Here is a 24,749-nt window from a genome sequence, read left to right as displayed (position 1 = left end):
AGATAACGTCCAGTAATGGGTTAAGGCTGATAGATTTCGCCGCGGCAAAAAACATGGTAGTTAGTAGCACAAGATTTCAACATAAAAATATTCACAAAGCCACATGTCTGTCACAAATGACATCGGCATACTCCACTCGACTAACCCAACTGCTTCATGAAAGCACTCCTTGTTCCGATGATATAATGGAAAACTATTGCCCACTCCATGGAAAATGCCGCGAAATCCGTACTTGGGTACCGGAAGCCTCCTCCAAGAAACCCATGGTACGACCAAGAGTGTCGATGATGAAGAAGAGGTATCGGGCGAAAAGGAGAGAGGAGAAACGTCTATTCCGCAGAAAGAAAAAGGAAATGGAAAGACGTGAGTGCGAGCGAATTGAGATGTACAGGAGTCAGAATAAAGTCCGGAAATTCTACCAAAGAATTAAACATCAAACCGATGGCTTTGGTGCAGGCACATCCTCCTGCAGAGACAAAGAAGGAAATCTGGTAACTGACACAGACAACATGCTGGGGATATGGAAAGAACATTTTACTAAACTGCTAGTGTCCGATGTTGACGGCGAAGAGGATACCGCAGAACCAATCCCTGATGATGGTATAGAATGCTTACCTCCTGGTCAGAATGAGGTCTAAGTAGCAGTACCCTGACTAAAGAACAACAAGGCAGCAGGAGCTGACGGGTTACCCGCTGAACTATTTAAGACCGGAGGCGACACGCTGATAAGGCGTATGCATCAGCTTATCTGCGCAATCTGGCTAGAAGAACGCATACCCGATGATTGGAACCTCAGCATACTATGTCCCGTACACAAGAAAGGAGACAAGACGGAATGTGCCAACTACAGAGGAATAAGTCTCCTCCCCATCGCATACAAGATACTCTCGAGCGTACTGTGTGAAATATTAAAACCTAAAGTCAATGTGATAATTGGGCCCTTTCTATGCGGCTTTAGACCAGGTAAATTCACCCTAGACCAGATATTCACACTGCGCCAAATCCTGGAAAAGACCCGAGAAAGACAAATTAACACCTACCATCTCTTTATTGACTACAAAGCCCCTTCGATACTCCTTAACGTTCAAAGGTATTTCAAGTCATGTCTGAGTTTGGTATATAGGCGACGTATGAACCACGAGCTGTATGACGACGATAGCATAGTTACACGCATCAAAATACAACGGCTGCGTTGGATAGGTCATGTTGTCAGAATGGATGAAGAAGCTCAAGCAAGGAAGTCTTTTGAAGGCAAACACGGTGGTACACGCAAACCGGGAAGACTAAAAGCCCGATGGAAATATCAAGTTGTGGGAGACACCTCGAAACTTGGTGTCAGAGATTTTAGAATGAGCGCAGAAATCGAAGCGCTTGGAACGCTATTCTACGTTCGGCTAGTGGAACAATTATTCTGTCATAGCCATTAAAAGTAAAAATAAAGATCATGTGAATGGCATTGTCGGTCATACACATGATAAGCTGCGTGCACTATGGGACACACTGCTTCAATCTAATTCAAATCCGAGCCCTTTAAGCGAAAGCCTTCCTGGTTCCCGGATTGATATATGGAGGTTAACGTTTTGCCAATTGCGACTCATCAGGCCAGCGAAATTAAACGTATGGTTTAACAACAACTGAGGAAAACTCAGCATGTTTCTCATCTTGAAAATGCTCTTTATGGGGTTGGTTTTAATACTTTTCTCCGAATTAGATCACTAATGTTCCTGCATAAGATTATTGCAAAACGAAACCCCAATTATCTCTTCGAAAGATTAAAATTTGCTAGATCGAGAAGAGGGACAAAGCGAATTCCCTTTAAACGACGTAGCATCATATCTGAGTGGCAGTTTAATATTACTCTTCCACATGAAATATAAATCACAGCAACTTACACTTTTTTTAATAACTCAATAACTTGACATTTCTTTTTAATTTTTTAGTTGAGTGAAGGGGACGAGTTTTTATTTCGCTCCTCAAAGAAAAATAAATATATATTCGTATCTCGGAATAGGTACTACCTATTACGAACAAATTTTAAAGCCTTTTGGAGTAGGCTAGAAATGAAATCCAAAGACTTAACATCTGCGGTGGTGGCGTCAGACCGCAGCATATTGTCCTCCCCTTCTATAGGTGTGGGTGCCTTGGCACCTATAATCGAGAGTAATGCTTCAAGCGTACAACTAGTCGTCAGACTAATAAATGAGGAAGAGACGGATAAACCAGAGGGATGCACAGTTCGTCCCCAGTCTTTAAGTAAAGGTGGAGTTTCTGACTCGAATTCAGACAGCAACTGTGCCAATGAAACAGTCATCGCAGCCAAATTGAGAGATGAGGGCATCGGGATGACAGCAGAAGTGAGCGATGGCTTTGCTAAGCTCACAAGCAGGCCGAGAAAGCGATCCGGTGCACGACGAAGGAGACAGGAGTATGTACCGGCAGCGTAATCGGGCGAAAGTGCAGGATGCTGGAAGGGAAAGAACTGACATTCCAAGCACTTCTACGGAAGCTGGAAAAAGAATCAAATCTCCCGAAGAGCATAACACTGCTAAAATACTGAAGGAGAAAAAGAGCTCTCCACTTTCAAGTACTCTGGGAAAACCAAGCCAGCCATCCCGCAATGAAGACTCCAGACAGTGTCCTGCGGAGGTAGACAAAGTTGGAACAGGAACGAAGGAAGCGCGCACGGGACCTGAGTCTTCATGGAGGACTGTGACTTCCAAAAGGAGGCCACAGCCATCACGGAAAGGGAAGTTGGTCGCCAAGAATGGTAAAGAGCCGCCCCCTTACGCTAGAGTGGCAAGGAAGCACAACAGAGATGAGCTGACTTATGCAGTCATCAATATCGGCAGTGCATCCGGTAGGATTCCACCAGATCATCGGTCCCAAGTGGAGGATCTGGTTAACGATCGGATTTTTGAACATGTGTGGAACTCTGTTGAGGGTCCACCCATACAAATGATGAGCTGCGAGTATAGAGGGGACATCTTTACGCTGCGTTTTGCATCGGCGGAATGTATTGATACCGTCAAACAGCTCATCAGAGGTATTCACTCTCGCTGGGAGGGCGCAAAGCTCGACCTTGTGAGAAAGGTGGATATCCCCCAGCTCACAAAGGCTAAGGTCTTCATCAAGGGATGGGGCAGTAAATTTGCGAGGAAACGCATGTTGGGATTATTGGGCAAGCAAAACAAAAGTTTGGTCGCAGAGAAGTGGCAGGTCTCTCACAGGGAGGAGAAGGAGGATGGAACTCTCCTAGTGGTTGGCATTGATCAAGTCTACGCGACGGGTTTGGACAAGACTAAAGGCATGGCGCACTACGGGAGCAAAGCTGTCTTTTTCAAGATTGGGAAGACTAGGATAGGCTGAAATTTTCGTTCTGTAACACCAGGCCGTGCAGTGGCAGGTGACTCAACACCGCCCAACAAACATGGGGCCAACAACGAGACAATCACGGCATCTCTCAATATTGGAAGTCTAGGAGAAGCAATGATCCTAATACTAAAATATCAGAGACCCAACACAGCCTAACAAACAGGAACCCGACGACGGACCCATCACCGACTTAAAGATTCGGAATACTGGGCTAGGTTAAGATCCTAATATTGAAACATTAGGCAGCGCAGCTACAGGACTCAATGCAACCCAACGAACAGTGAGACGATGATGTTACCATCACCTACTCCGAAGAAGCCCATTTACTTAAGATTTGGAAGGCTAAGATAGGCAAAGATCCTAGTATTGAAACACCAGGCAGAATAGGGAATGAAAACCCAGTAAAGCTTAACGAACAGGGACCAGACGATGGAACCATTCGTCTTCGACTTTATAAAGAGTCGGAAGACTAGACTAGGCAATGAACCTAAAACGATGACATCAGGCAGTGAAGTGACAGGAAAGTCAATGCAGTCTAAAAAATAGGGAGTAGACGATAGTAGGTGATGATCTCCTACTCCCAAGATGCCCATTTACTGAACGACCAATCCAGATAAACCTCCACCGGAGCGAGACTGCTACACACGCTCTGATGGAGAAAATCAGCAAGGGCAAGATTCATATTGCCTTAATTCAGGAGCCATGGACGACCCGGAACAAAGTCTCTGGACTAAACCATATCAACTACCAATTATTCTATGCTATCACTGGTACACGGCCGAAGACCTGCGTTATTTGTCATGAAAATTTGAATTATATATTTTCCCCAGAGTTGTCAACGTCGGATGCAACAGTGGTGAGACAGGGAGACGGTGGAGCATACCTGGCATCACTTTATCTGCCTTTCGACTCTCCGACACCGCCACCAACGTCGGAGTTGCAACGGCTGGTGAGGAAAGCAAAACAGACAGGAAATAGGGTGTGATGCGAACTCTCAACACATTTAGTGGGGTAGTACCAACACTAATAAGCCGGGCCAAGCCCTGGCAGAGTTCTTGAATACTAACGACCTAATAACACTTAATATTGGTAACACTGCCACCTTTGTTAATAGGATTAGGGAGGAGGTATTAGATGTGACGATATGTTCGGAAAATCTAATCGATGAGTTTCGGAATTGGAGGGTCTCCATGGAACACTCATTCTCTGACCATCGCTACATAAGGTTTAGAATAGTACGGCCAGCGCCGAATCCGATAAGCTTCCGGAATAAGTTAAAAACCAACTGGACAAAATTCGAAAGGCTACTCAGAAGAAGACTTGGGTATGGTAATTTAGATTGTCCAAGCATAGAAGACATTGACGAAAATGTCAACAGGATTATTACTGCACTGGTGGGGTCTTTCAAAGAGAGTTGTCCTCTTCGGAAGAGAAAATCAGCCCAAGAAACACCCTGGATAACCGGGGAGATTCACAATATTGGGAAAGAGGTCGGCAGGCAGAGCACGTCGTAAAAAAGCGTATGTTTATTGGGATGTGTATTACAGATGCCTAGCATAAGCCTTACGTCCTTTTTACTCAAAACCATGGAACGTATTGTGGACACCATGATAAAGAATATGACATTCAGCGAACTGTTCAAATACAAACAGCATACCTATGTCAAGGGAAGGTCGGTGGAGACTGCCCTGCACGAGGTTCTGCATAAAATAGAAGAATCGTTCGATGCCAAAATGTACACACTGGCGGTATGCTTTGACATCGAGGGGGCTTTCAACAATGTGCGGAGCGACACACTGAGCCAATCTTTAGACCAGTACCGGGTGGACCTGGTCCTTAGAGACTGGATAAACCATATGCTAAGGAACGGGTGGATAAATTGTGTGTCGCATGGGATAAATAAAGGGTGATTTTTTTGAGGTTAGGATTTTCATGCATTAGTATTTGACAGATCACGTGGGATTTCAGACATGGTGTCAAAGAGAAAGATGCTCAGTATGCTTTGACATTTCATCATGAATAGACTTACTAACGAGCAACGCTTGCAAATCATTGAATTTTATTACCAAAATCAGTGTTCGGTTCGAAATGTGTTCATTCACCGTAACGTTGCGTCCAACAGCATCTTTGAAAAAATACGGTCCAATGATTCCACCAGCGTACAAACCACACCAAACAGTGCATTTTTCGGGATGCATGGGCAGTTCTTGAACGGCTTCTGGTTGCTCTTCACTCCAAATGCGGCAATTTTGCTTATTTACGTAGCCATTCAACCAGAAATGAGCCTCATCGCTGAACGGTGAATGAACACATTTCGAACCGAACACTGATTTTGGTAATAAAATTCAATGATTTGCAAGCGTTGCTCGTTAGTAAGTCTATTCATGATGAAATGTCAAAGCATACTGAGCATCTTTCTCTTTGACACCATGTCTGAAATCCCACGTGATCTGTCAAATACTAATGCATGAAAATCCTAACCTCAAAAAAATCACCCTTTATAAGGGAGAAAGTGGCACAGGGCACGCCACAGGGGGGACGTTTTATCGCCACTCTTATGGGTGATCACCATAAATTACCTATTACGGATGCTGACTGAGGATGGATTTGAGCCCGTCTGCTACGTAGACGTTGTTATAATACTTCTAAGAGGTAGGGATCCGAACGAGCTATGCATAAGGGCCGAAAGGGTCTTGCATATGGTACATGACTGAGCTGGACCAAGAGGTCTCAATGTTAACCCAGAGAAAGACTGTTCACGATAAAGACGAAGGTGGGCGACTTTAACGCACCACGTTTCCTCAATAATACGATTTCGATATCTGACAAGGTTAAAAACTTAAAAGTGATCTTGGACAGGAAACTGAATTGGAAGTGTCACATTCAGGAGCGTACTGAGAATGCTCACAGATGTTGGGCACTGTGTAGACGGGCCATAGGCTCGAAATGGGGCCTGAATCCTAGGATAGTCCACTGGCTCTACAGGAGCGTGATTAGACCAATACTTACTTACGCCTCAGTAGTTTGGTGGACTGCTATGGAGAAAAAGGGCAACATAAGGACCATACAACAGGTTCAGAGAACATGTTGTCTTGGCATAGGTGGAGCGATGAGGACCACGCGCACTAGGGCACTGGAGACTATTCTAGATATCCGACCCATTGACATACAGATTAATTGTGAGGCAGCCACTACGGCTATGGGACTTTAGGCGATGGGAGAATGGATTGAGGATGGGAGCAGCTCATACCATCGCGGTATAATCGAGGCGACGATAGGAGACCTGGAAGTGGAGAGGTTTTCGATCGGATACCTGAGATGAACCTTGAAGTCGAGTGAGACGCACTGCTGCCATCGGCACAGTGTTTGATTGACGGAACCCTAGTATTGCCATCTGGAAGTTCATGTTACACGGATGGATCAAAGCTAGAGGATCTGGACTGGGCCTGGGGGTTTACATTGAAAACCCAGGGACTGAGATCTGTTTTAGACTGCCTGACCATAATATGGTCCTGCAGGCGGAGATCCGGGTGTCAGTATAGCTATTGGTATCATAACGGGACACATAGGACTACGAGTTCACTTATGTAAAATCGGTGCGGCATTTGATAGCATGTGTAGGGCATGCGGAGACTATGATGAGACGTTGGAGCATTTCCTTATGCATTGCCCGGCTTTCGCGTCCAACAGATTCCGGTACTTAGGTGGAGCACAATATCAGACATGAACCAACTTAGGGGAGTGGTATTGAAAACAATTAAGGATTTTGTAAGTAGCACGGAATTCCTAACTTAAACATTTTTTTTAGAGGTTACTTTATAGTTTTTAGAGCGCACAACAAGCCGACTACTGGCTTAGGTGTATTTTGATAGTGGCATGGGGCGGATATAATATATAATATATATAATATCTGCACCCTCTTTTCAACCTAACCTAACCTAATTTTTTAGTACAATCCTTCCCTTTTTAAATTTTTTTTCAAATGTCTGTATTATTTTATTTAAATTAATTTTTTTGTTTTCAAAATTATTATTATTGGTGTTAATTAAATAATTCAAACTTAATTATATAATTCATGGCATATTATTATTATAAGATTTTATGTCTTGTTGTGCAGGCATTCAATAAATTCTAAATAAGAATATGGTACTAAAAATTGGGTCCAAATAACCAGGAGGCCAGCCCATCGCCAAAACTCCCCCAAAACAAGACATATTAGACGTACATATAAATATGGGACTCAAATGAAAGGTATTCGGGAGTAGATTACGAATATGACATAAAAAATGAGGTCTAAGTAATTGGTCGTCCCACCCCCAAAAAGTCCCTTAAATGGTCATATTAGCTTATCACGGGCTATGTGGAATTCAAATGAAAGACATTTGGAAATAGATGACAAGTATGGCATTAAAATTTGTGCCTAAGTATCCAAGTGGCGCTTTACCTTCTAAAAGCGCCTCAAATAGGTTATTTGACCTATTAAGACAGATCAAGTGATAGATATTTTTGGGTGGAGTGCGACATTCTAATTTGTCCTCAACCTCGAGCCCCCATCAAAATGAAAAAAAATTATTTTGCATATTTTAAAATGATAAAATTTCATATTTATAAAATTCTAAAACGACAACATTTTGCTGAGGCCTGGGCCGACTTAAATTTATTTTTGCTTAGTAAAAACTAAATTTTAATAAAATTTTTACTAAACAAATTTTTGTGAATTTTTTCTGAAGACAAAATGTCTGCGTAATATTCTCTAATGACAAAACTTCAGCACGGGCCGGACCCCCCTCGCAATATCTCGTTTAAATTTTGCCTACAGATTAAATTTTAGTTAAATTTTTATAAAAAAAAATCTAAATCTATTATCTACAAGAAGTAATCGTACAAATAAATCATTTTCACTTTGAAACACGAATTTAATAACCATTTTTTTTTTTAATTTTGTTGGAAGAGATGATTTTAATTTGGAATATTACTGTAAAGAAGCTACCTGATTTGTCCCTTGGTATACATTTCCAAATGTGGCTGAGATCCCTCGCTTTTTTGTTATTGATCTTCGTATGTGTACATGACCGGCATGGCCCTTTGTATCTGAATTTAAAGAAAAAAGATTATGAAAAGGATACATTCAGTGGTGATTATAAACATCCACTTGGAAAGACATTTACATTTGTATATAATTTTTTTTCTATCATCCCCTTTATAATAATGCAGCAGTAATTTTCAGCAAACAACATACTTTTCAGCCGTCAGACTGCTGCTCTGAAATTGCAGAACTACTGCTGTAATATCAGAACTACTGCTATAATATTAGCAAAATTAACTACTAATATTTAGCAGACAGTGTTTGCTATTTTCACAGCAAATTTTTTTTAATGAGTATATACGACAATAACTGGATCCAATTTTTACCGGACATCTTTTTCATCAAAATGGATTTTCGATAGATTTTAATTAAGTTCGAAGAAGAAATAGGCGACATCATCTAAGCAGAGTGTAGATGGTTCTTTGTAAAATTTGGTCAAAATATATTTTTTGAAATATTTGACAATTATAGTTGTTTAATGGCGCTCCAATAGACCGACACAAGCAAGAACCTGTAGAAATCATAAAACTGTTTGTTGGCAATCATTACAAAATTCAGCTCTGACTTTATGCCCAAATGTCACCGCCGATGGGTCAGTTCCTGCACTCAATAGCGACCACAATTTAAAAATAATGTCGAGAGTCATGAGAAAATCGTTTATGCCTGATTTCGAGATATTCGCTAACAAATAACCACATTTTTGCAATATTGAACCGATTTCAACCAAAATTCATTTCTCCGCAAGAATATTTCTGTAACTAGTAATAGGTCATTATTTTTGGTAGAACAATTTAAATCACTCAAGGGTAGTGGTATCCATTAGGCGTTTGATGATCTGCGTCAGTTTCCAGTGGAGCGGCAGATCTAGAGGCTTAGAATGGACTCCAAAGACCCAGCAGCTGCGGTGGTGATATCGGGCCGTAGCATGTTGTCTGCTACTGAAACTTCGACTGGTGGAGCGGATGCTCCAGGCTCCACTATCCGACAGACGACTGGTCAGCAGGGGCTTTTGACGAAGACGCCTGCTTCGAGTCTTAAGGACAAGTCCGAACCTATTCTTTCTTTGCACGCCTGTACTTTGCCTAGGCCATTGGCCATCCCCGACAAACCAACACGCTCTTTAAGAGGTTGTGATAATAAAAGACGCATCGCTCTCGGGTTTATTGAGAGGCTTGGTGCGAATGACCCTAAGACTCTCACTAATAGGGAGAGAGCACCCTAAAGTTGGGCTCGGGGAATCGCTGCACAGATTACCCCAAAGACTACAGTCTAGATTCGGAAACTGTACCGCAGTCAGGCAAAAAGCTGCGGTCACCTGGAGGGCATCCCATGCCTAAAAGAACTAGGCGAACAACAGTAAGATGGGTCCATGAACCTTTGCTAATGTCGCTAAGGACAGTTTGGTGATGGCAGTTATCGATAAGGGAGAAGAACAGGGCTGAAAACCCAGGAATAAATGAAGTGGGATGGTCAATGGACTGTCATCAGTATACTCCGAGGTCCTTGCGGAATTTCCTGGGTCTCCTCCAGTTTGTGACGATGCAGGCTGGCATTGGGCCGATACAGACTAATTGCCTTCGGGGACCAGCGCTCAATTGAAATGTATCGTTGTGTTCTAAAAAAGTTTGGTGAGATCTGGCCAGGTGCAGCACTAGATTTAGTCAGGAAGGAAAATATTCCTTCTCGACCAATGGCGCATGCTTGGATACCAAGTATTCCCTCAGATCCTGAATCGGTACTTGGAAGACTAAGGGAATTTAAACCCAATCTTTCAACCACCGACTGGAAGATTGGTAGTTTGTATGACGCTGATGGCGACCGGAGACATGCAGTATTCGTACTCAACTCCGGCTGTCTCGCAGACCTCAGCAAGTCTGAAGGGGGTTTTATCCTACGGATTCAACAAGTTGAAACTGAAGGTCTGTAGATGTGGTGGGGCTGGGGAATCAGGAGACGACTCAGCAGTTGTTGCTGAACACTTGCCTGAGGAACTATCGGCCACATCGCTAAAGTCTGGCGGATTGCAAGAGACTGAAAATCTCCCTGCCACGATCAAGTCAGGCATCAAAACGGGACCTCACAAGACCTGTCCAGTGGTGAAGAGCGGAACTCAAAAAGTACTTCGACAGCAGCAGCTATTCAAGCAACTAAGGAGGAGTCGTCCACATCGCAAGTGGTCAGTGTTCTGAGGAGGAGTGGTTCCACTGCTTTCTCATCTGCCCCCGGATGCGTACGGAAGCTCATCATGACAAGATCTAACGAATCTTGTGAGGATTCCTGGCAATCAGAAGACGAGGATAACGTGACGGTGGTGGAAATTCTGAATCCTAACTATGGTCCGGTTTCTACAGATAAATCTCCACCATTGTAAGGCCGCTTTGGCGGCACTAGAGGTCCTCCTGATGGCAGGGGGATTCGAAGTGGTTTTTATCCACGAACCATGGGTGTGTGGAGGAAAGGTTCGTGAACTAAGAATTCCGGGATTTAAACTTCTCAAGGGTACGAGGAATGGGAGACACAGAGACTGTATTCTTGCAAAGAGTAGTATAAATTCTTTTCTTCTTCTGTCGCCAGCATTGAAATAAACAAGTTTCATCACTGGCTGACTTCCCTATATATGGCACACGAGTCAGAGATGCCGCCTTCAAACCTTAAGTCGCTGGTTGAATCCGCTTCTGTAGGGAAGAAAAGCCTCATTGTAGGAAGTGATGCTAATGCACATCACCAGATATTAGGAAGTTCGGATGCCAACGAAAGGGGTGAGCTTCTTATCGTATTTTTTATTAGCTGCAATCTGCCGATTTATAACAAAGGGGATAAACCGACCTTTATTACTAGGAACAGACAGGAGCTACTAGGTATTATCTTTGTATCGGAAGAATATGCGACTGGGATGTGTTGGATGACCATAGCTTCTCTGACCATTGTTATATTAGTTTCAGCCTTGGAGAAAATACTGCACAAGTGATCCCTGTGCTTAGCAGAAGAAAGGCGGATTGGGATAATTTTCGCCACAGTTTCTGCACGTCTATCCCTTTTAGAGCAGAAAAGGAAGTGGAAACTGCGGAGAATATGGACATAGTGGTCAAGTGGATCACGAAAGCCCTGAATGACTCGCTTGTGTCAGCATGCCTAGTGCTAAGCCAAGGGGCAAACAGCGACCCCACAGCTTGTTGGTCAATGAAAGGATAGCAAAAAGCTCTTCAGCAGAGCAAAAGCCACAAGAGCACGGCACGATTCCGACATCTATAAGGTTGAGCTAAGAAAATGTAAGGGCGAGCTGAGAAAGGCTCAGAACAAATCCTGGCAATTCTCCAAGGGACAACGTGGTACCACTGGCATGCATTCGTCGGAGGTTATTAGGAAAAATGTGTCTGAGATATGCTCTGCTTGTATCAGCATGTCATTTGTACCTGTGGGATGGCGGTCATTTTCATTCCGAAAGCAAAAACCTTACCACACGAAGGCGACAGATTTTCGTCCAATTAGTCGTGTCTTCCTTTATGCTGAAGACCCTTGAGAGGTTGATAAAAACATATTTTAGGGCAAATATCACTGGAGATCGCCGGTCGCGGCAACAGCATGCATATAGTAAAGGCAAATCCACTGAAACAGCGCTTCATGACCTAGTCGGCTACATAGAGGGTTCTTTCGCTGTCAAGGAATATGTAATGGTAGCATTTCATGAAGGAGATGGAGTTTCTAGGCATCAACTCTACGGTAAGAAAGTTTATTAATAACTTACTTACTAACAGATGCATTACGGCAGGCTTGGGATCTGTGGATCTAAAAAGATGGGTCAGCAGAGGAACACCACAAGAAGGTGTATTGTCTCCTCTACTTTGGAATATAGCCATTAACAATATATTATTGTCTCTGGAAGAAAAAGGCGTAAAAGTGGTCGTGTCGCACTCTAAGAAATATATTTCAGGAAGCTCTACGTGCTACAGCGAAGTGGGCTACCAAAGTGGCCTAGGTATAAATCTGTGCAAGACAGAAGTAGTTTTTTTTCAGCAGGATATACAAGTTGCCTACAGTGGCACCTGGCTCCTTGAGAGGAATGAATGTTCCATTTACAGAAAGTGCAAAATATCTGAGTTTTTTGCTAGACAGAAAATTGAACTTCAAATCCAACATTTTGGAAAGGGCACGAAAGTCCACTCTTGCCCTATGCACCGGCAAGAGAGCCAATGGCAAAAGTTGGGGGTTTAGACCACGTGTCATGTATTGGGTTTATACTGAAGTTATCAGACCTATAATGTTATATGGTGTTGTGGTCTGGTGGACGGCGCTTCAAGAGCCCACCAACTGTTCAAAGGTCAACCGGATCCAAAGGATGGCTTGTTTGTGCATCACAGCCGCACTGAGGACGACACCATCTAATGCATTGTGACTAGACAAATTGCTGCGAACACTGCCGTGAGGCCAAGGGAGTTTTCTCTTTTGTCATGTAGCAGCTACGGACAATGTCCGGTGTTTCAGGGATGTGGATTACACCCTACCTGAGCCGCTTTTTGATAAAAAGAACCGATTGGATATCCCTGGTAACAATAGTTATATAGACTCCTATACGGATGGTTCCAAAATAGATGACCAGGTAGGCTTTGGGTTCTTCTCTAAAGATCTAGAGCTGGTCATATCGTAAAGGTTACCCGACCACTGTAGTGTGTATCAAGTGGAGATCCTTGCAAATAAGAAAGTGGCTAAGATGTAATATCATACGATTGGCATAAATATCTTCTTAGACAGCCAGCCAGCCCTTGAATCCCTGGAGAAAGTATTTCTGAACACAAAAGCCGCCCTTTACTATCGCAGATCTCTCAACGAAATGACTGAACAGTAAAAAATTCACCGGTTCACTGTAGTCTGTGGATATGCAGACCCGAAGAACAACGAATGATAGATGGTCACAAAGAGGAGGCTGTGAGCATTCCAAAACTATATGACCTAATCTAGACTTGTCTACCGCTTTGCTGTCACTGGCTAGAACAGACGTCTCAGTCATTGTGTCCGTCATGCCAGGTCACTGTCTAATCGGAAAACATGCTGACAGACTGAAGGTTGCTAGCAACGACTTTTACAGAAGCTGTGGGGGCTGTGGTATTACAATGGACGAAAACGTCTTAGTGAGCCTGATGGCAGACTGCCACTTAAAACTGACCTTACCAAACCTAAATGGTACCAAACAATTTATGTGCCTTAGTAATTTTTGTTGTGTTTTCTTGAACCTGGCAGCCATTTTTGTGTTGCTGTTATGATTTTTGTCATTTGACATACCAGCATTTTTGTATCGAGACTTTGAGTCGAAACAAAAAAGCAGAAAATGTGTGTGAGAATGTGCCTATACCAGTGATGAGCACATAATAGCAATTTTTGTCAAGCCTATGGGTCTGCTGGGGGTTATTTTCTCATGTACCTACAAAGTTGTGTGCAATATGATGAGTATTTTTGCTAAACAAATACTCACCCTTTCTTTCTAGTAGGAGGAGGCACAATTGGTCCGATACACGGATAATTGTTTGCGGCTATCGAAGCCCTTTTGCAATAAAACAGTTTTGGGTTTTACAACAAAAGGAAGGTCCTTTTACTGTGGACAAAGCTTTTAAAGGTTTTACAATAAACAAAGTTAGTTACATTCAATAATACTACATTTATGGCTTGATATGTTGAAGCGAAACGTTACACAGTTGCAATAAAAGCACAACTACGTGATAAAAGTATTTGGTTTGTCGTAAAAATTTCCCAAACGTTTAATTTTTTGCTTGTACAGTAAAGTAGTTAAATTCGTGACGGAAGGATTAACTATGTATGGTGCTTTAAATTTACTATGCCTTAACCCTGAAAAGAGGCGACATGTCATTAAAAGTCTTTCTCTTTATTATTTGTAGGTGTTTTATACGTAGTAAATAGTCTGGATTTCGAGAAACAACAGTCGCATGAAGTTTCTGTGAGAGCGACAGATATTTTATCAGGAGCATACGCTGAAGTGACCGTCACAATTGCAGTGGAAGATGCCAACGATTGTTACCCAAAAACAGAAACAGATAATTATAACGTTACATTACCAGAAAATTTACCTCTGGGTTCCAACATCTTAAAAATAAATGCAAGCGATTGCGACTCAGGCGCTAATAGCATATTGTCGTATGAAATCGAGTCAATTAATGGCATCCGAGAGTCTGATTTGTTTTACATTGATATCGCAGACGGATTGCTGTTTTTGAAACATCAATTAAATTACGAGAGACGAAAGTCGTATCTGGTTGTAATTGCAATTACAGACCATGGTACTCCTATTCTAAAAACCAGAGCCAACGTGTGGATTCAAGGTAAGCAAAACACATGGGAATAGTTTTTAAACTTTTACGTTATATTCTTATTCTAAATGTTTGTAAAAGTTCAAAATATCTTTTCCAGAGCTACAAATTTAACATATTCTTGATAGGTCCATTCGCTGTAATCACGCCAAAGACTATATACTAATATTAACTTGAATTTTGCACAGAACTTTTTCCTCTACGCAGATTAAATACTTTATAGAGCCTAATCGCACCATATTTGGCACGACCATCTCTCGTAGATCGGATTGTAAAAGGCTCCTTCTACTGATATGTGGAACAGTGAGTTACATAAGACATCTCAACATCGACCATATTTGAATATAGGTGATATACGAACCGATGGCCCGATGTCAAGCAGAGTAAGTTGTGTTAGGCGCCTTGACATCCTTGGTGTAGCTTTGAACGACATTTTAATATTGCTGTTCTAAAGAACGCCCATAAATAGCTTATTTTATCTAATTTCACTGAAAATTGAAACTGTAAGCTTCGTATTAAGCTTCGAATATGTGTGTCAATAACGGCCCGTATCGTGCCATCTTTTTTAATGTATATTTCCTTTATTCAGGCGTTTTTAAGAAATAAACATGTTTTGAGACTTTACCATAATAGAATTCTTATTGACATAACCTAATTAACTTTGCAATATATCACAGTTAAGAAGAACAAATTAGGAATGAAAACCCTTTGAGAGACATTAATTATTTAAAGAAATTTGGTAGCCCTATAGTGGCCCAAGAAATAAAATCGGGAGATCTGTTTATATGGGAGCTATAACAGATTATGCACCTATTCGGACCATATTCAACACGTTTGTTAAAGGTCATAGAATAAGTTGTGGTACAGAATTACGGCCAAATTGCATAAGAATTGCTCCCTCTAGAGGCTCAAGAAGTATATTCGAGAGATCTGTTTATATGGGAGCTACATGAGGTTACGAACCGATTAAGACCATACCTGGCACACTTATTGGAAGTTAAAACAAATCACTTCATGTAAAGTTTTAGCCAAATCAGTTATTAATCGCACCTTCTAGCGGATCAAGAAGTGAAGATCCGAGATCGGTTTATATGGGGGCTATATCAGGTAATGAAGCAATTTGGGCCGTTCTAGGCACAATTATTCGAAGTCAAAACAAAACACTTCATGCAAAATTTCATCTAAATCGGATAATAATTGCGCCCTTTAGCGGCGCAAGAAATGAAGATCCGAAATCGGTTTATATGGGAGCTATATCAAGTCATGAACCGATTTAAACCGTACTTGGCACTGTTGTCGGAAGTCAATATAAAACAGCTGGTGCAAAGTATCAGCCGAATCGGATAAAAATTGCGCCCTCTAGAACATCAAAATCGAGGATCGGTTTATATGGGAGCCAGGGACGTAGCCAGGATTTTATTTTGATGGGGGCCTACTCCACATTTTTTCACAATCAAAAATTGCTAAAATTCTCCTGTTACTGAGAATTTGGTAAACACATCTCAAAATTTATTGTGAAAATTGTGGTCCCTATTGGGTATCATCTTTCAAAGCCTTCAAAGCTTCAGCTTCAGTAATTTTATGAAATTTTGTCATTTGCGCTCATTTTTGTTCTTAAACTAGGTTTATGATTTCAACAGATTATTGTTTATGTCGGTCTATTGGTTTTAAATGACTTTTATTTCCATAAAATTTTACGCAAACAAACTGAAAACGTTAAGCAACAATCAATCCCATTGCAGCCGGTTGTACGTTCCGGATTGACCCGATGGAGTTCTTCATCGGCAAGGGCTGCCGCCTCAGTGTACAACACACTGCTATAACAACAACAACAACATTAAGCAACAATGACTGTTAAATATTTCAAAAAATATATTTTGACCAATTTTTACGAAGAACCATCTACATTCTGCTTAAATGCCGCTAATTTCTCCTTCGAACTGAAATCAACTAACGTAGTAACCGTTGAGTGGAGCGGACGTGATTTCATTTCGCTTCTCTGGAACAAAATCCGTATCTCGAAATAGGTACCTATTACGAACAATTTTAAAGCCTTTCAGGAGTAGACTCAATTAGACGCCAATGACCCAACAGCTGCGGTGGTGGCATCAGGCCGTAGCACAAGCAGACCGAAAAAGCGATCCCGGTCACGACGAAGGTGACAGAGGAGTGTGTACCGGCAGCGCAATCGAGCGAAAGCACAGGATGCTGGAAGGGAGAGAACTTACATTACAGTCACTTCTGCGGAAGCTGAAAGAGAATCAGATCTCCCGAAGATCATAACATTGCCAAGCCGAAGAAAAAGAGCTCCATGCTTTCAAGTACTCTGGGAAAACCAAGCCAGCCATCCCGCAATGGAGACTCCAGACAATGTCCTGCGGAGGTAGACAAAGTCGGAAGAGGATCAAAGAAAGCGCGCACGGTCCGAGTCTTCATGGAAGACTGGGACTTCCAAAATGATACCACAGGCATCACGGTAGGGGAAGATGGTCGCTGAGAAAGGTAAGGAGTCGCCCTCTTACGCCGGAGGTGAGATGACTTATGCAGTCATCAATATCGATTCCACCATATCGTCGGTCCCAAGTGAGGCATTTGGTAAACGAACGGGTTATTGAACGTATGTTAAACTCTGATGGGGGTCCACCCATACGAATTATGAGCTGCGAGTATAGAGGTGACATTTTAACGCTGCGTTTTGCATGGGCGGAATGTACTGGTACCGTCAAACAGCTCGTTGGAAGTATCTACACTCCGTAAGCGCAAAGCTCGCAAAGGCAAAACCTCACAAAAGCGATGGTCTTCATTAAGGATGTGGGTTTCTTAAACAAGCAAAACCGAGATTTGTTCGTGGAGAAATGGGAGGTTTTCCACAGCAAGGAGAAAGAAGAAGGAACTCTCCTTGTGGTGGGCATTTAACAAGTCTCCGTGACAAGTTTGGCCAAGACTAAAGGCATGGTGTACTACGGAGCCATGGCCGTCTTTTTCAAGATTGGAAAGACAACGATAGGCAAATATCCTCATAATGAGCCATCAGGCGCTGCAGTGGCAGGACACTCAATACCGCCTATCGAACGGGGGACCGACGACGAGACTATCACCTACACTCTTAATAGTGGAAAGACTAGGATAAGCAGAAATCCTAATACTGAAATATCAGGCAGTGCAGGTGCGAGAGACCCAACACAGCCTAACGAACAGGGACCCGTCGACGGAACCATCAACAACTTTCTCGAGATAGATATAGGTCCTAATGCTGAAACATCAGGCAGTGCGGTGACAGGGAACCCACTGCCGCCTAACGCACAGTGAGCCGACGATGAGACCATCACCTTCTCCCAAGAAGCCCATTTACTTAAGATTTGGAAAACTAGTGTAGGCAAAGATCCTGCAGGGATGGTAGACTCAATACAGTCCAACGAACAGGGACCCGATAATGGAAATATTACCGAATTTCTCAAATTTCGGAAGACTAGGATAAGCAAAGATCTTAATATTGAAACATCAGGCAGTGCAGTGACGAGAAACTCAACGCAGCCTAAAGAACAGGGAGCAGACGATGAGACCATCACCCACTCCCAAGAATCCTATCTAATGGAAGAGCTATGATTGAGGTCACCTAGATAAACCTGCACCGGAGCGAGAAAGCTACTCACGCTCTGATGGAGAAAATCAGCAAGGGCAAGATTTCTATGGTCTAAATTCAGGAGCCATGGACGACTCGGAATAAAGATTCTGGACTGAACCATATCAAATACCAATTATTCTATACTAACACTGGTACTCGACCGAGGACCTGCGTTATTTGGCATACAAACAAAATTATATGGTTAGGTTAGGTTTAAGTGGCAGTCTGCCATAAGATTCACATAGACGTTTTCGTCCATTGTAGTACCACAGGAACAGAAGAAGGAAGATGCCTTCTAGTTCCTACAGTTGTCCCATCCATATCGCTTTAAAAAACCCAATAACTTGAATGTTCACATCAGTTCACATAAATCAGACAGGTTGTCAAAAAGTGAGAACCACTTAAGGTTCTTTCCTTCTGACTGCTAGAGCAGGGCGCACACACAGAAGGTGTTTTGTAGTCTCTTCTTCTTCGATGTCCTCACAGCTTTTGCAAAAGTCGTTACTGGCAACCTTCAATCTGTCAGCATGTTTCCGATTAGAAAGTGACCATTCATGACGGACACAATGACTGAGACGTCTGTTCTAGCCAATGACAGCAAAGCGGTAGAACTCTTCAAGTATAGATTAAGCCACATAGTGTTGGAATGCTCACAGCCCCCACTTCTGACCATCCATCATTTGTTTATCTTCGGGCCTGGTCCTGAAAAATTAGCTTACATGTCGATAGGGGCATACTCACAGATCCCAGTTTCCCTGGAGTGTGAAAGGTATTCCCTAGTCTCGCAAACTCGTCCGCTTTAGAATTCCCTTTGATATCGCTGTGGCCCGGCACCCAGTACAGGAGAATTTTGAACTGTTCAGAGATCTGCGACATTCGAGGGCGGTTTTTGTGTTCTGAAATACGTTCTCCAGGGATTTGATGGCTGCTTGGCTGTCTGAGAAGATAATTACGTCAATCGTCATTATGGCATTATATCTAAGCCATTCCACCACTACCTTAATTACAAGGATCTCTGCTTGATATACACTGCAGTTGTCGGGTAACCTTTTCGATACGACCACTACTAGATCTTTAGAGTACACCCCAAGGCCTACCTGGTCGTTTAGTTTCGAACCATCCGTATAGAAGTCTATGTAACTTCTGATACCAGGGATATCGTAATTCCAATGGGTTCTATCGGGAATAGTGATACAGTACTTTGTATTAAAAATCGACTCATGTAGGGTGTAATCCACACTGCCTGGAACATCGGATATTGTATCAAGCAGAACACATTGTCCGTGGCCGCCACATGACCAATTTCCTATACAGCAAAACACCCAGGTATTTTGCACTCTCTGTAATAGAACATTCTTTCCTCTCAAGAAGGCAGGTGCCACTGTAGGCAACTTGTGTCTCTTGCTGAAAAGAACTATTTCTGTCTTGCACAGATTTATACCTAGACCACTTTTTGTAGCCTACTTCGCTGTTGCGCGTAGAGCTTCCTGAAGTATATCTCTTAGAGTGGTGGAATACTTTCCCCTAAACGCAATAGCCACGTCATCAGCACACTTTTACTCCTTTTTCTTCCTCAATAATACATTGTTAATGGCTATATTCCAAAGAAGAGGAGACGGCACACCTCTTTGATATGTGTACCTCTGCAGACCCATCTTCTTAGTTCTACAGATCCCAAGCCTGCCATAATGCATCTGTCATTAAGTAAGTTATTAATAAATTTTCTTACAGTGATGCCTAGAAACTCCAACTCCTTCATGATTGACGTCGATTTTACATTATTGGAAGCACCTTCAATATCAAGAAATGCTACCTTGACAACGAGTGAACCCTCTATGTAGCCGACTAGGTCTTGAAGCGCGGTTTCAGAGGATTTGCCTTTATATGCATGCTGCTGCTGCGGCAGGCGGTCTCCAGTGATCTTTGCCCTAAGATATGTTTCCATCAACCTCTCCAGAGTCTTCAGTATAAAGGAAGACAGACTAATTGGACGAAAATCTCTCGCCTTCGTGTGGTAAGGTTTTCCTGCTTTCGGAATGATAATGACCTTCGTGTTCCCCATCCCACAGGTATATATGACATACTGATACAAGTAGAGTATATCTCCCTAAGCCAGAGAACCAGTCTAACAGACACAGCATGTCATTCAACCGGTGATACATCGTCATGGCCTGGCGACTTAAAGGTGTTGAAACTTCTTATAGCCCAAAGGACTTTCGGCTCAGACACAAGTTTCCTAATAACCTCCGACGAAAGCATACATACCATTGACAACCTATTCTGGCGCCACGTTGTCCGTTGGAGAATTTCCCGGGAAATGTGTATCAACGAGTAGTTCTAGTGCTAGACATTTTCTGACTTCTGAATATACCCCACCGTAATAGGTTTCGAGAACTGAATCTTCCTTATCATAGAGGCCTCAGGTATATTCTCCACGGAGCTGCATAATTCTACCCAGGATGTGTATATATTTTCTTCAGAGTCGTCAACGTCGGACGCAACAGTGATGACAGGGAGGCGGTCGAAGATACTTGGCAACACTTTATTTGCCTTGCGACTCTCCCACGCCGACTCCCACTTCGGATCTGCAACGCTTAGTGAGGAAAGCAAAGCAGGCAGGATATGAGGTATTAATAGGGTGCGATGAGAACTCCCACCACATTTCGTGGGGTAATCGCAACACTAATAAGCGGTGCCAAGCCCTGGCAGAGTTATTGAATACTAACGACCTAATTGCACTGAGTATTAGCAACACCGCTACTTTTTTTATTTATGACAATATGCACGGAAAGTCTGATCGATGAGGTTCAGGCAGAAGCAGAAGTTTATTTGGATGTGTATTACACACGGCTCAAGGAATACAATAAGATAACCAGAGCGGCAAAAAGAGCCTTCTGGAAGTTTTACTACGAGCAGGTCGAAACTGAAATGTTTGTGGACGACATGGGAGTGAGAGCAGAGACAACGGAGGACATGCAGAGGCTTTTGATGAAAACGCATTTTCTACAGAATTTGACGAGACTCACGGAGACACCGGAATCTTGGAATAATGAGATTGATCGAAGGCTTAGGTTGGGTTTAAGTGGCAGTCTGCCATCAGACTCACTTAGACGTTTTCGTCCATTGTGATACCACTGTTCGAAGGCTTATCATAACTGCCTTTATTGCCACTGTTTTTACAGTAAAATATCTACTTATTTGTTTCAGTTTATGGAATCGCAATCCTTACAGACTACGATTATTGTAATTGTTCTTTTCTATGACATGCCACTTTTTATGTGTTTGTTACTACACTGGTGTTATTTTTGTATGACATAACCTAAAAATGTGAACAAAAGCAGATTTGTAATGGATACAAATTGTTAACGTTGTGAGAAAGCTGTTTAAATCATAAAGTTGTGAAAACAATTTAATTGGGTGTTGCTTTCATTCAACTGACAGCAAAAACAGCTGATTTTCTTTATGTTTTTGTCAGAAGCAATAGAGCACCGCTCTAATCGAAAAATAACAGTGCTATTTTGAAAAGTGATTGTCATGTGTTAGTTTCATTTCTATCACACTATGTGTGCAACTTTGATAATAGCAACATTTGGCATGTCATAAGAAAAGACCACGTAGTGTGTTTCCGGTACGGGATAGCTGTAAGCACCTCACTGACTGGAGCATTGAGGTCCGATCTGTGTGGTGTTCATTGCTATCACGAGAAGCTTAGCTTAAATAACCAATGGCCACCTTGTTTCCGCGGCGATCGGTCCTTTTGACCGGATCGAGCCTGCTCACGTACGGGAGCTTGACGAGAATCACCACCTCCACATGAAAATGTGGCTACAACAACAACAACGTCGTGTGATGACACCTTTACCAGCGAAACAAAATCTAATTATTCTTTAAATGGATTAATCGTGAAAGCAAAATCTAAATTAAATTACATATTTATAAGATTAAATTCTTTTAGGAGGCCACCGTGGCGCAGAGGTTAGCATGTCCGCCTATAAGGCCGAGAGCCTATCAGAAAAATTGTCAGCAGTGGTTATCCCATTACAAGAGATGGGTTCCTACCGGGTAAATACCCAACGCTTGGGTATTTATTGGATAAATACCCAAGAAATTCCTTTTTTGGGTATTTTTAATTTTGCCGACATCTTGGACATAAAAATATTTTCCAAAAAATGTTTGATGATGTCGTATTCTTTGTATATAAACCTGATCTTCTGATCTCATAAAATCATATTTTAGTTATTTATAGCCGCTATATGGACCGATGTCCAGACTTAGTCTTGAGGCAATAAATGGGTCATTTTTTATCCGATTTTGATAAATTTGGCACAGTGAGTTCTGATAGAACTCTACCCATTTTTGTGAAGTGTGGTTCAGATCGGACAATACACGGAGAAGAACATGGACTGAAAATCTATCCCAGTTTCAAGCACCATCAACAACATGCAACTTGGCAATTGTTGATGGACCATTAAGTGAACGGAGTCGCGCCGGAGATGCGCCTGAAAACCACGTCATTGGACGCTTCAAATTTCTTAAGTCCACTACCAAAGAACGGAGAAAGAGGATCGATCTAATTGCTAAAGAGTCCCTATGGAACAAAACATTGAAATTCCCTCATATATCTGATCAAAGCATTTGTGCAAAATTAACAAAACTTCTGAAAGACAACGAGCGCTACAGAAAAAAGATAAATTTTGAATTATTGAAGGATTTGTTTGACATAATCAAGGTAAAAGGCGAATGAATCGGATACTAAGCCTTGGTTTAATTCCAAATGCTAATTGTATGCTGATGACGTTCAGTTATTCCTTAACGGCTCTGTTAATAATATTAGTGAATGCGTTGCAAAACTCGACGAGGACCTGTCCCATGTCTATAAGTAGGCTACAGCAAATGGTTTATTTTTGAACCCCCAGAAATCGAGAGTGATTGTTATTCACAAACGGAATTTAGGTGTTTTTTAACTTGGTCAAATCATATAGATGCTATTGCCGGGCAGACATTTGCAAGGATGCGTGCGTGAAACTACGACTCACTAAGCCAACGAATATCAAATGTAGTATTCAACAGCATTATTAGGTATGTCTATGGTAGAAGAAGGACTCAACTCAATGTTTCTCACTTGGCTACTTCCCTTTATGACTGTAGCTTCGACAATCTACTGAGAACTAGATCTCTACTATTCTTACATAAAATCATTTTGAAGCAAACCTAACCTAAATACCTCTATGACAAATTAATATTTGCCCGATTTAGAAGGGGTAGGAAACTTTTCCCTTTTAGAAGAAGGAGCTTAGCATCTGAATGACAGTTTTACACGAGTACCATACGTCTTTGGAATACTCTTCCTCGTAATATCCAAAACATCAGCAACGCGTCAACTTTGAAAAAAGGCTTTTCATATTTCTTCGAAATTAGCTGTTTTAAAATTTAATTTTTTTCCTTTTAGAGAATATTATTTTCTAACCTATTCTAAAGGTTATTATAATTATTTTCTATCATGATATTGGAAAATGTTTATTGCTTTAAAAATTGTTCTTTTATTTCTTAAGAAGGATGCATGACTGTTCTTATCAGCCTGTACTATAACTATAAGATTTAATCTTATTGTGTATTATTATTAAATGAGAATGTGCAAAGAAGATGAGTACTTCTACAAGTTAAGAGTTGAGAACAAAGACCGCGTTGGCTACTCCAGCGGCAAACCTGCTGGTGACAATACCATCCACCCATCGAAGCGAAAGAGGGCAATGGAAGCGATAGTTTCCACATTTACCAACTCGGACTCAGCGGACTCATTCGACATCAGTACATATAGTCCTTGGGAGGACTACAATGCAACATTATGGAGACAAGGAAGCGTAAACCAACAGGCATTGCAAAACGCCAAAACGCCGAGGGCATTGAAATCCCAACCCCATGTCAGTCAGGAAGGCTATACACACAAGGCTATATACACATGTACAAGGAAACTGCTCGTGTTAAGCAGTAATGCTTACCAGTAACCAATCAGGAGAAGTGTAGCATGCACATCCAAAGAAATTAAGTTGACTGCGCTCAAATTAATAGATGGGAAAGCTCAAACAATCGAAGAAGGACTCCAGAATGCGTTAGATGAGCCCAACCGTAGGATTCAATTGCGATGATTGTTGCGGACACAACAAGCGTGAATACCGTGAAAAAGAAAGGCATTTTAGTTTGACTGCTACAAATGTTCGAACTGAAAGGCCATACAACACCCAAGTTAATTAGTTGCAATGGAACGCTGGAACTCTCGTGTCATTCTAGCTCTTTTTGCGTTTATTTTGATGCCTGAAATCTGTTCATTCATATCTTACTCATGGGCTGA

At 42.0% G+C, this 24,749-nt stretch overlaps 1 protein-coding gene across 1 annotated transcript in view; it reads left to right on the top strand.

Annotated features, from left to right (window-relative positions):
* LOC106089744 (fat-like cadherin-related tumor suppressor homolog) overlaps positions 1-24,749 on the top strand; it is a 737,514-nt gene that overhangs the window by 353,657 nt on the left and 359,108 nt on the right. The window contains exon 15 of the mRNA XM_059363292.1: positions 14,347-14,787. Coding sequence (XP_059219275.1) covers positions 14,347-14,787 — 441 coding nt within the window. The remainder of the gene's footprint in view (positions 1-14,346; positions 14,788-24,749) is intronic.

This window comes from Stomoxys calcitrans, chromosome 1 (assembly GCF_963082655.1).
Source record: "Stomoxys calcitrans chromosome 1, idStoCalc2.1, whole genome shotgun sequence".
Lineage (NCBI taxonomy): Eukaryota > Metazoa > Arthropoda > Insecta > Diptera > Muscidae > Stomoxys > Stomoxys calcitrans.
Note: the sequence above shows the minus strand (reverse complement) of the source record. Positions and strands in the feature narration are given on the sequence as shown.